This window comes from Budorcas taxicolor, chromosome 1 (assembly GCF_023091745.1).
Source record: "Budorcas taxicolor isolate Tak-1 chromosome 1, Takin1.1, whole genome shotgun sequence".
Lineage (NCBI taxonomy): Eukaryota > Metazoa > Chordata > Mammalia > Artiodactyla > Bovidae > Budorcas > Budorcas taxicolor.
Genome location: NC_068910.1, coordinates 4,390,245 through 4,403,052, shown reverse-complemented (window position 1 = coordinate 4,403,052; position 12,808 = coordinate 4,390,245). Strand labels below are relative to the sequence as shown.

General features: G+C 49.4%; 1 protein-coding gene across 1 annotated transcript in view; it reads right to left on the bottom strand.

The window, feature by feature from the left end:
• The window catches only part of IFT122 (intraflagellar transport 122), a 65,783-nt gene that overhangs the window by 50,283 nt on the left and 2,692 nt on the right, over window positions 1–12,808 (bottom strand). The window contains exons 2-5 of the mRNA XM_052636854.1: window positions 8,692–8,758; window positions 7,274–7,358; window positions 3,053–3,131; window positions 1,229–1,305 (exon numbers count right to left, since the gene is read on the bottom strand). Of these exons, the coding sequence (XP_052492814.1) occupies window positions 1,229–1,305; window positions 3,053–3,131; window positions 7,274–7,358; window positions 8,692–8,758 (308 nt within the window). The remainder of the gene's footprint in view (window positions 1–1,228; window positions 1,306–3,052; window positions 3,132–7,273; window positions 7,359–8,691; window positions 8,759–12,808) is intronic.

Genomic DNA, 12,808 nt, shown 5'->3' with positions numbered 1-12,808 from the left:
GGTGACCTCAGGCACGTCCCTGGACCACTCTGAGCCCCAGTTCTGTTTCATCAGCACAGCAAGGATGAGAATGCTACCGCGGTTGTCACAGAGCTCACACAGGAATTCATTTAACCCTTGGCACAGTACCCACTGGCCTTCCCTGGAGCCTCGGTGGTAAAGAATCTGCCTGCCAATGCCGGAGATGTAAGAGATGCAAATTCAATCCCTGGGTCAGGAAGATCTCCTGGAGGAGGAAAAGGCACCCCACTCCCGTTTTCTTGCCTGGACAATCCCATGGACAGAGGAGCCTGGCGGGCTACAGTCCATGCGGTGGCAGAGTCAGGCGTGACAGTGACTGAGCACACACACCCAGCGCCCACCACACCACGAACGCTCAACGAACATTACTGCTTCACGGTGCATGTTTACAAATTTGACCTCCCTACCTGCCCCCGACCACAAGCTCTTTGAAGGCAGGATTTCTACTTTGTCTCTTTCACCCCAAAAGCAAGCACCCAGACCAGTGCCTCACATGGAGAAAATGCTAAATTTTTCATCAATAACAGTCTCTCCCCCTTTTATGTACACAACGTGCTTTCAGTCACATCCTCTCTTTTGAACCTCTGAACTCTTATCAGTGGACAGAAGGAACGCATTCACTTTAGGTCAGGAAGGGAAACAGAGGAGTCAGATCTCGAGTTCTGCTCTGTGTACCCACTATCTCCCAGCAAGGAAAACAGAACCGATGAACTGAAAGCCAGACTGGACCTTGAACAGGGAGCCTGCAGGCCTCCGCCCGCTCTCCCAGCCTCTGCTCTATGCCGGGACCCCACCAGTGCCATGGGTGGGGCGGGTGTGCTCCTTGGGGAGGACAGCCACAACCACGGAAAGAGCAAAGGGGGACACGCTGCGCACGGGTGCTGGGGACACGGAGGTGGGGACAACTGCACGGTCCCCTCTCAGAGGCAGCAACGCCAGTCACGCCGGGGCTCTCCCGGTCCTCTCCCCACCTCCCTCCCCAGGCCTTCTCCCAAACTGCTGTCTTACCCACCCATTTCTGATCAGACTCAATGGCCTCATTCACTCCCTTGGTTCCTACACAATTTAAAGGACAATTCTCAGCCTCCCCTCAGCCAGTGAAGGGAAAAGAAGGCGAACTGACTCGTCACCACATTTTGGATGGATTTCAGCACTTTTTGCCAATTTCCAGTCATTCCAGGATGAGACGCTGGGAACCCAAACCTACCGATGTCGCTGGAGGAACAGGATGCCAGCTGGTGGGTGACGGGGTTGTAGGAGACACACTGGATGGAGTCATTGTGCCTGGGAAGTAAACAACCGGAGACGATTACACGGCAGACCACAAACACTTCAGCGGCTCCAGCAGAAGCCTGTAATGACGGGCCCGCAGACAGCCTAACTCCGCACCGCGAGCTCTGCTGCAAGTGACCAGTGCAAAGCACAGGGGTGAACGCCCCCTCCTGGCTTGCCTCTCAGCCACCATCTTCCTCTCTACACATTACCCGCCCACCAGACTGGCCACCTCCTCCAAGATAAACGCGCTGAACAGCTCTGGTATACCAGCTGGGAGGAGGACGGAAGGCACCCAGCCAGGCGCACTGGAAGCGCCGCATTAATGGCCATTCCTCTTAGGCTTTGTGGAGGCCTGGAAATACATTCATTCGCACAGGATGGAGGTACAGTGAAGACACTATTATAGACCAAGACCTGGAAACATCTGAGATGACCGTGAAGGCTGAGGGAGGCGCGTCCCACGTGTGGCACCTCAGCTTCAGGCTTACTCCACTTGTGAGCCATACTTGACTTGTGACCTCGTTCATTCATTTATTCATTCATCCAAATGTTGATCTGTACACACATGTTCACAGCAGCATTATTCCAACCAGCCAAGAGGTGGAAGCAACCCAAAGGCCCATCAGCAACAGATGAATGGATAAACAAAATATGGTCTGTAGATACACTAGGATGTCATTCAGCAGCAAAACGTACGGGGATTCTGACACGTGCTACAACACAGCTAAGCCTTGAGGATGTTACGCTCGGTGAAATGAACCAGTCACTAAAGAACAAATACTGTAGGACTCCACGGATATGAGGCACCCAGAGCAGTCAGACTCACAGACAGTAGAACTGTGGTGCCTAGGGCTGGGGAAGGGGGCTGGAGGTGGTTGTTTTTAGGGGAGGAGTTTCAGTTTTGTGAGATGAAGAGAGGCCCGGAGGTTCGCCGCACAGCAACATGGATGGACTCACTTAGCAATACTGACCTGCACACTTAAACATGCTCAGGATGGCAAATTGCATGTTATGTGTATTTCACCACAATTCAAAAGAAAACCATCATTTGTCGAGTACCTACAATGGGCCTGGCAAGGCGCCAGGCATCAGAGACACACGGTAAACTAAACACAGGCACTGTCTGCCCCCACAGAGCTTCCAGGCTGATGGGAGGAATCTGTCATCAGAGTAAGTGCAAAACTACAGCCGTGAGGGGCTTCCCTGGCGGTCCAGCGGTTAGGACTCCACGCTTCCACTGCAGGGGCACGGTCAGGGAACTAAGATCCCGCATGCCACACAGCACCCCCAAAATAAAAGTACAGCTGTGAGAAACGCCATGAAGGAGACCCGACTGAGGCTAGCGGGGCAGGGAGGGCTTCCGGAAGAAGCTATGTCTGAGATCTGCAGGGGATGAGCAGAGCCTCGGCACAGAGAGGGGCCTGGAGCACACAGAGCTCAGGTTTCGGGCTGGCCACCCCGGGTGGATGTGAGGCTCTTCCCTGAGGCGGGGACACTGGAGGGGGGGGCGGGGGGGTGGTAGAACGTGTGACATCAGACAAAGCAAACTGAACTACACGGAGACACCAGCCAGCACCAGCCGCGCTCCAGACTGCCCCCTCCCTCACTCACTCCCCGACCTCCTCAGCACACAGCCCCACAACTGAACTGCCGTCACGCGGAAAAAGTCCTTCCTGCCCTCTTTTCTAAGGGGCTTGTGCCCCGTCCCTCAATAAGAGGCCAACTCATAAGACCGTGTGCCTAAACAATCACTTACGTGTACTTCAGAATGCCTTCCAATTTTGACGTCCAGATTATAACGCTTTTGTCAGCTGATCCAGAAGCAAAGCGTTTGCCTGAAAGTGGTTTTAAAAAGAAAATAAATTTCACTTGTTTTAGGCCAGCATTTTGCAGACAGTATTTCTTAGAAAGCTGCTTCTTTCAGGCCCCTAGGAAGTATCAGTTGCTTCTGCAACCCTTCTTATCAGTGCTGGGCGGCAGCGCTTTGGAGTCAGGAAGTTTGAGTTCATTCCCAGTTCTGTCTGGCACTAACGGAGATGTACGGAGAGCCTGTCGCAAGCCAGCACCACGCCCTATGCTCAGAATTAAGTCCTGATTAAAGCATACGTGATCCCTACCTTCACAGAGTTTGTCTGTTGGGTAAAGCAGGCATTAAGTTAAATTAATCAAATTCAAACACAATGTGGAGAGAAAAAAAGCAGCTCTATGAAAGACAATACATGGGGACCTCATTTCGGTGATGGAGGTTTCTCTGAGAAGGGGATCATTCATTAAGACCTGGAGGCTGAGGGCGTCCCCTGATGGTTCACTGGATAAGAATCTGCCTGCAATGCAGGAGACATGGGTTCAATCCCTGATCTGGGAAGATCACACATGCCACAGGGCAACTAAGCCCACAGGGCAACAAAGACCTTTATTTATTTTGCACAGGCAAAAATAAATAAATAGAATTATTAGGAAAAACAAAAAAGACCTGAAGGTTGAGCAAAGCTTAGCCAGGTGCAAACAGCGGAAAGGCACATCCATATGGGTCAAACAGACGTGCAAAGGCCCTGAGGCAGGAAAACACCGCACCTCTGGAGGGCTGAGCGCAGCCAGCCTGGAACATCACGGGAAAGGGCGAGGTGGGTGGTGGTGGGATCTCTTGGGGCTTCGGGGCCACATTAAGACCCTGCTCTCTGTCCCAAGGAAAGGCTTCAAGCAAATGAGGGCCGGGTGAGGCTTTCACTCTCACCCTACTTTGGCTGGGTGGCACCACTGCAAACACTAAGCCAGAGAAGCTGCTCCTGTTTCTTCTTCCTGTCACGGCTCCCCAACCCCGGCAGGCAGCAGGGCAGGGAGAGAGTGGGCTCCGGGCTCAGTCTGAGTGGGAATTCCCCGTGACGTCACCCGCCAGCTGTGGGAGCGCCAGGAGCCACTGAGCATCCCCAGGCCCTCGTTTCCTCATCGGAAAAGCGGAAGCAACAACAGTGTTTACCTCTCAGCTATTGTGAGGACACAATGAGATTACAGTGCTTAGGGCTGGGGCTGGCCTGGGATCAATGCTGAACAAGATCAGCTACCATTATCACTATCATCTCCTCACATCGTCTTGTATCACTATCCTTGAAGGAAAAAAACTAGTTCTTAACACACTTCTGTTTCATGGCTGCTTATTAAGTATTCAGTAAACTTAAGAGAGAAATCAGAAACAAGCAAAGTCATCATGTTTTAAACAGCAAAACCATGATTCAGTGTTTCCTTATTTCTAGATCCAAGGGGGGGGGACTTTGTTATCACTGCTCAGTGTTCTGAGGGGCGGCATAAGGTACTGGGAAGAATGTGGGCTCTGCAGTCAGAGGACCCAGGTCAGGCCTGGCTCTGCCAAGTCTCCTGTAACGTGCTAAGTCGCTTCAGTCACGTCCGACTCTTTGTGATCCTGTGGACCATGGCCTGCCAGGCTCCTCTGTCCACGGGCTTCTCTAGGCAAGAATACTGGAATGGGCTCCACGCCTATTTTCTCACCCCTTCCCTACCTGCTTCAGAGGCTACTGGGAGGCCAAGTGAGATGACATGTGTGGCAGGACCTTGCAAAACGCTGAAAAATGCCCCTGATCGCAGAGCTTGCTCTGACATCCCCGAGGGCCGTCACAGTGCCGAAGGCCAGAGGCCCTAGACTTATAAATTCTGAGACCTCACAGGTTGTCCCCTGGTATTACTGAGAACTTGAACTCAAATAGGCACATAAGAAAAACAGGACAACCATGGGACAGCACACCTAACTATCAGGCAAGAACCAGCACCGTCTCTGCCACTAACTTGCTATCACGTGACGAAGCGCACGTGACTTCTCTCGCTTATTATGGAGGTCTAAGGTGAAGAGAAGGGACTGGGTCAGGCTAACACTGGGCGCATGCGGTAGATGCATTTTTGAGAGGGGTCTGTAGCTTTCATCAGATTCTCAAAGAGGTCCGTCATCTAAGAAAAGTGAAAACCCTGGAGCCTGAGTGATCTCTGCGGTCCATCCGCACGGTGCCCCTGGTCCTGCACCTTCCCAGCAGTGGTCACAGAGGCCCGTCTCCAATCCTAAGGCCATATGACACAGGAGGAAGTTGAGACTCAGAGAGTCAACCACCACCTCCAACTCACAGAGCTTTTGGGGTTGGAACTGTCTTATCCCAAAGCCCATGTTCCTCCCACAGACACCCAGCTGTGGGAAGCATGGATTTACTTTAACTCCCAACATCAGTTTCACGCAGCCGGTGTGACGGCCATCTCTCTTCTTCCTCACCCCACCTGGTGCCCTAACTCCAGTGACCCTTCAACTCCACTAGAACCTCCCTCTCTACTGCCCCTCAGCCCTGTGGTCCTCTCTCCCCTCATGACTCAGCAACAGTTCAAGGTCAGTGTAGATAATCACTTGTGTGCATACATCCTCTGCCCCTGCCCTCGCACTTCATCTTCAAGAGGAGCCTGTAAACCTACCACTCTGGTTAAACCCCCTCTCCACTTGCTCTGCCCCTCCCGTATCTATGCAGCTCTAAGTGATGGAGAAAAAGACATCATCACACAGCTGAGTTCACTTTCAATCCACAATCACCAGCTTTGGGTGGGCCTTTCGTGTAGCTGGGGTCTCACGACACATCCTGGGGCCATTTACTCAGCCCCTTGGGCAGGTGGTGACTGACTTTCTTCCTTTGCCCTCAACTCTCAGACACCTCCTTCCCCATCCTCACTCTCAGATGTTTCTGATTCCTGCTTCACTGAAAGGATGCGACAAAATTCCGTTGCCAGGACCTGCAGGGACAGCCCCCAGCTTCCCGCCAGGCCCATCTCTGCCCTGGATCTCCTCTCCTCCTCTCACTCAACCACACTGCTCTGGCATCTCCCACTCTCCTCCCTACAGCATCAACTGTCTTCAAATTCAGTGTGTCTGAAACTGAACTCCTGACCTCTCACAGTAAGCTGCAGCCTTCCTCATCTCAGTGGAGGGCAACTCCATCCTTTTATTCCCTCGGGTCAAAAACCTGGGAGTCACCCCGACTCCTTCCTTCACACCCCACATGCAACTGTCAGCCAATCCTACTGGTTCTGCCTCCCAGCTCTATCCACTCCTCACCACCTACTCTGCTTCCACAGAGGTCTGAGCCGCCATCACCCATGTGATAAAATCTGCCGGGATGACAAGATGATGATCCTTCACTTGTCCTCCTCCACCCTCACCCGCTGCAGGCTGTTCCCAGTATTGAAAACAGAAATCAGATCAGATTTATCCTCTGCTCAGAGAAATGGTTCCCCATTTTCAGTGAGGATCAAAATTCTGCGGCAGCCCACGTTAACCAGCCAGCCCACGCCTGTTACCTCTCTGCCCTCGTCCCCTACTGCTCCCCACCGACGTTCTGTCCCAGCCCCAGGAAGGCACAGCCACCTGAGGACCTCTGCAACAGCCGTTCCCTCTACGAGGAGCTCTCCTCCCCCTGGCACTAGCTGTCCTTACTTCCCTAGCTCCCCACCTTCCATCTTTGCTTACTGGTCCCCATCTCAACAAGCCATCCTGACTACCCTGCCCCATCCTGCACCCAGCGCCCTGACCCGCCCAGCACTCTCAAGCCCTCTTGTTGTGCCCTTTTCCTTCTTCCTGACACTCACGACCTTCCAGCATACTGTTTAATCTAATTATTTAGTATAGTCATTGTATGTCTTTCCTCAAACTCTCTCCCCTTCCCCTCCCACAACACAGACATGAGTCGCACAAGGGCAGGGATCTTTGTTTTGGTCTCTGAAGTATCTCAAGCAGCTAGAACAATACTTGGCCCACAGACGGGCCTCAATAAATACTTAAATGACGGAATTAAGCTGAATGACTGAAGTCTAAGAGATTGACTGTCTTCTGAAACTGGAAGTGGTACTTGAGCTCACTAACAATGTGGGCACAGCCAAGGAGAGAGACGAGCCACTGTGAGGCCAGGACAGAGACTGAAGCCGAGCAGCCGCTTACCGTCCTTCGCGTACGCCACACAGTACACCGTGTCCTTGTGTCCCTTTAGGGGCTGAAGCAAGGTGCCATCAGACGTGTCGTAAACCTGGCAAGGAAGAGACGAAGCTACAGATTATCCACGTGGCACCCACGAGTCAGAATTCCTGCAGGTCACTGCTGCTATTTTTATTTTCATACCGAAACATGTGTCAATATTCTCAGTTTGTACCAAGTAAAAACTACATTGAAAAACCAGACTGACTGTGAAAGTTGGGAAACCCAACAAATAGAGGCCACGATTCTGCACGTTATGTGGCTGGGAATGTACCATTAATGCTCGAGAAACAAAAGTTCAGTCCATGGAACTTCCCTGCAAGGTTCACTCCCCTGCATGAATCTGGATCTGCGACCAATCAAGCTAGACCCTCCCAAAGAAAGCCAGCACAGAGAGCCCAGTGCGAGCAGGAAGAAACGCCAGTGCAACCCTGCCCCTACCGCTGACATCACAGAGGCATTCCACGCTTGCTACCGAGAGTCTGAGAGTCACAGACCTGGACCCGGGGTCTGCAAGTGGGAGGGAGTGTTCTAAAGCCCAGCTGTAACATGGACGTAGAATTTTACAGCTGTGTGACATCTATAAATTTTGTGGAGATTGAAAAAAACACACCATCTGGGAAATAAAGGCAAGACCCTCCAGAAAGGATCGGTGTTGGAGAAGATAACCTATTGGAAAAACCTAAAAGGATTTGGACTGTTTACCCTGGAGAGAAGTCATCTGTGGAACAACTGACTCAGGGCTTTAAGATTATGTGGTTTCCCCGCGGACAGTGGAAAGCAGGCTGTCTGCACATCTAGAGACGAGAGAGCGAGACGAAGTGGACTTACGCAGGAGGAAGGGGCGAGCAGGCAAAGGTTCTCAGGTCAAACATAAAGTGTTCTCTGAAAACGACTTTTATACACTGGGACAGCTTCCAGTAGGAGCTTATATTCTTTGAAAATATGAAAAATAGAACAACATCCATATGGAACTCTTTAGGAAGGGCCTGTGCCTAAAAATTGGGGTCAGGCTGTCTGGCTTTTCATGGAGGGGGCCCCTTCAGTCCTGTTGTTTGAATTTTTTCAGGGCGACACAAATGTGAACTGACAAATGGCTCTGTTTCAAAGGCATTTTGATTAATTATTTTTCAACTCGTTCATGGTGTCGCAAAGTAAAAAGGGAAAGATTAATGACTCCAAAGGAGGTATTGTTCACAGGTTCCTAGCTGACAGACAGTTTACCTAGCTGTTTTAAATAGCCCATTTCCTTCCCTATTAAAAAGTAATGACTGGTTTTTCCGCCCTTGCCTTTTTTATCTTAAAAACCAGGTCAAATTTCAGAGCACTTACACGAGGGAGAGGGGAAAAAAGCGCTTAAAAAGGAAATGCAGACAAAATCCTACCAGTAATCTGCTTCCCGCAGCCACGATCAGCTGGGCTCCATCAGGCTTGAACGCGAGGTCATATACACTAAACAGGAGACAAGGCAAGGCAGACGGACAATCAGGAGCCAAAATGACGAGGCTGGCTATCAGCCAGGAAAGCAAATGCTATGTCCATTACGAAGCACGGCTTGCGTAGGAGGAAGAAAAATAGCAGCTAAGAATTGCGTTTGGTTGCAAATTCCATTCAGTCACCACACCTTCCATCGCAATTCACTTGGCAGCTAGGGTTGTAGCCCACTTACCACTTGTCCAGAAGCCAGACGCCAGACTCGATTCAAAGGGTCAACAGTGGGGGGCACTATCTCATCATGAAACCATGAAGGCTACGCAAATGAATGTGTAAGGGCCAGAAAATCCACAGGTCATTTACTGAAATATCATTATTTCCTCCAATTAATCTGGTATTTATCAAGTGCCTCTTCCATGTTAAGAACTACCAGCTACAAGATGACAAAATCAGTCCCTCCCTGCTGTCATGAAATGACCACCCTATAGGAAGGCAAGGCTCAGACACACTCACAAAGAACCACGTGTCATCAAGTCGAAAGCACACCTTTTTCTCCACATTTTAACACTTCTGATGCTGGGATGCGTCTTATAACCGATACTGTGTCAGTTTAGTTGGCAGCATACTTTGCTCTCTTAAATCATACAGAAAATAATATTTTACAAACAGTGACTTCTTAGATTGGATGGAGTATAGAATAATATTGTGACAAAGGCTTTAGGAGATACATTAAAGCACATATTGTGGGATTCCAAGCAGGAAGACAGAGTGTTCTGATTTGGAGAGGATCAGAAAAAAGCTTCACGAAGAACACAATCTGTGAAAAAGGCAGGGCTTTCGAGACAGGCAGGAGGAGCCTGGGCAAGCGCAGCATTTCAGGCAGGGACAACCAAGCAAAGACGGGACGGCGGGAACAGCAGACATCCAAATAACCGAATTTGACTGAAACGTGTGGCCATGTGCAGGGCGACAGGGAGCAAGAGATAAGGCTGGAGAAGACACACTGCAGCCATATGACAAAGATTCTCAAATGCCCCCGGGCAGACGATTTTATTAGTTCCAGTGACCCTAGGAAGAATGGGTCAGACAGCACTGCCGTGACGGCCTACTGTAAAAGCTAAGCTGGGGTACATTAACCTGGCCCCTATGAGGGACGGAAAACTAGACACCTTGGGGAATTCCCCAGTGGACCAGTGTTAAGACAGAGATTTTATTGTCAAGGGCATGGGCTTGATCCCTGATCAGGAAAAGATTACGGGCAAGGGGAGAAGTGGGCAACAGAGAATGAGATGGTTGGATGGCATCACCGAATCAAAGGACATGAGTTATGCGTAAACTCCAGGAGATAGTGAGGGCATCCCTGGTGACTCAGACAGTAAAGAGTCTCCCTGTGGTGCACGAGACCTGGGTTCGATCCCTGAGTTGGAATGATCCCCTGGAGAGCGAAATGGCGACCCACTCCAGTACTGTTGCCTGGAAAATCCCATGGGTGGAGGAGTTTGGTAAGCTACAGTCCATGGGGTCACAAAGAGTCGGACACGACCAAGTGACTTCACTTTCACTTTTCCAGAAGATAGTGAAGGACAGGGAAGCCTGGCGTGCTGCAGTCCATGGGATCGCCAAGAGTCACACGACTTAGTGACTTAACCACAGCAAACAGGGAACTGGCGCAGCCGGTAAAGAGTCCACCTGCAATGCAGGAGACACAGATTCAATCCCTGGGCTGGGAAAATCCCCACTCCAGTATACTTGCCTGGAAAACCCCATGGACAGAGGAGCCTGGAAGGCTACAGTCCAAAGGGTCACGAAGAGTCAGACACAACTGAGGGACTAAGCACAGGGAACTAAGATCCCGCAAGCCTCAAGGTGTGGCCAAAAGCACACAAACAAAACATTCTGGTAACTACTTAAGAGCATTTACCGCAGAGACACCTCGTGTTTCTCTCTTCAAATGCGTTATTTTATGTCGTCCTCACAATTCTGTGAGGTAAGCATTACTGCTCGACTACAGGTGGCGCTAGTGGAAAAGAGTCCGCCTGCAATGCAGGACACCCAGGTTTGATCCCTCGGTTGGGAAGACCCCCTGGAGAAGGAAATGGCAACCCACCTCAGTATTCTTGTCTGGAGAATTCCATGGACAGAGGAGCCTGATGGGCTACAGTCCATGGGGTTGGAAAGAATTGGACACAACTGAGCAACTAACACTTTCACTTTCTCTCGAGGACATCACAGCTCAGAGAGGTCAAGTATCTTGCCCAGCATCACAGAGTCAGCAAGTGAAAGGGCCAGAATTTTAACTCAGGTCTGACTCTAGAGTCCGTGCTATCCCTCCTTCCACTCTCCTGAGTTACTATCAATTTTAACAAATTTTGGCTGCTCTCAATAGTTTAAAAACAGTGGCTGATATTTATTAAGCACATTTATTTACATGTGTGCAAAGTACAGTTTAAATGCTTTACACATGTTAACTTCCTTAATTTTCATAACAACCCTATATCTATTTCACAAATGAGAAAACAGGTGAAAAGAAATTAACTAACCTGCTTGAAAATAAACAGCTACTGAGTGGACTGAGCATGCACTCAATGCAGTTAGAGCCAGAATTCAAATCCAGTGCTCAGTTGCTAGCTATCAGCAGCTTGTACTACGAGCACTTTTATAACAGAGTTAAAAGATAAGTTTAAAAAAAGTTTTTTTAACTCAAATCTCTTTAAAAGTACAAGTGAAAGATACAGTGGAAAGGCCATATGTTTCAAGAAAAGAGCAGTACAGGAAAGAGGAACACCCCTACGGAAAACAGACAATTCCTTGTGTTTAAGATACAAATAAACATCTCCTACTTCTGTTGCCTGCTTGACTCCTACAGGCATTTGAGCCTGCTTTTCCCTGGAACACTGAGAATAATGAATACAGTGGTTCAGAGCACTGGCTCTGGAGAGAGGCAGAAAATTACCCCCATCACTTACTGTGTGACCTTGACAAATTATATACCCTCTCTGTGCTTCAGTCGCCTCCTTTGTAAAACAGAAATAAGTACAGTACCTATGTCAGCGGGTTGTTGTGAGGTGACAATGAGATAAAAAATATGAAGTTCTTAACCCGTGCTTGGCACAGAGTGAGCATTAGCTATTACTGGTACAGAGTACAAAGAGAGCAACTACTTCCAAAGGGAGCCTTAAGGACATTCAGGACTTCACTGTGAGATGAAGGCATGCTTTCCTCACACAGAGAGGCCTAAGAAAAGACAGAGGGGGAATGGCCCTGTTCCAGAAGCTAAAACAGAGGCTTCATAATGAAGCTGAAAAGATCATGAAGAAAGATTTTGAAAGTCAGGCTGTGGAAAACTCCCAAGTAAATCAGTATTCCCCCAAATGCAACCTTATGTGATGAATTTCAGTTCAGTTCAGTAGCACCTGATTCTGCTACCCCAGGGACTACAGCACGCCAGGCTTCCCTGTCCTTCACCAACTCCCAGAGCTTGCTCAAAGTCATATCCATAGAGTTGGTGATGCTATCCAATCATCTCATCCTCTGTCGTCCCCTTCTCCTCCTGCCCTCAAACCCTCCTAGCATCAGGGTCTTTACCAGTGAGTCAGCTCTTCACATCAGGTGGCCAAAGTATTGGAGTTTCAGCTTCAGCATCAGTCCTTCCAATGAATATTCAGGACTGATTTCCTTTAGGATGGACTGGTTGGATCTCCTTGCAGTCCAAGGGACTCTCAAGAGTCTTCTCCAACACCACAGTTCAAAAGAATCAATTCTTCGGTGTTCAGGTTTCTTTATAGTCCAATTTTCACATCCATACATGACTACTGGAAAAACCATAGATTTTTACTAGAAGGACTTTTGTTGGCAAAGTAATGTCCTGCTTTTTAATATGCTGTCTAGGTTGGTCATGGTGTTTCTTCCAAGGAGCAAGAGTCTTTTAATTTCATGGCTGCAGTCACCAACTACAGTGATTTTGGTACGCAAAAAAATAAAGTCTGCCATTATTTCCCTTGTTTCCCCATCTATTTGCCATGAAGTGATGGGACCAGATGCCATGATCTTAGTTTTCTGAATCTTGAG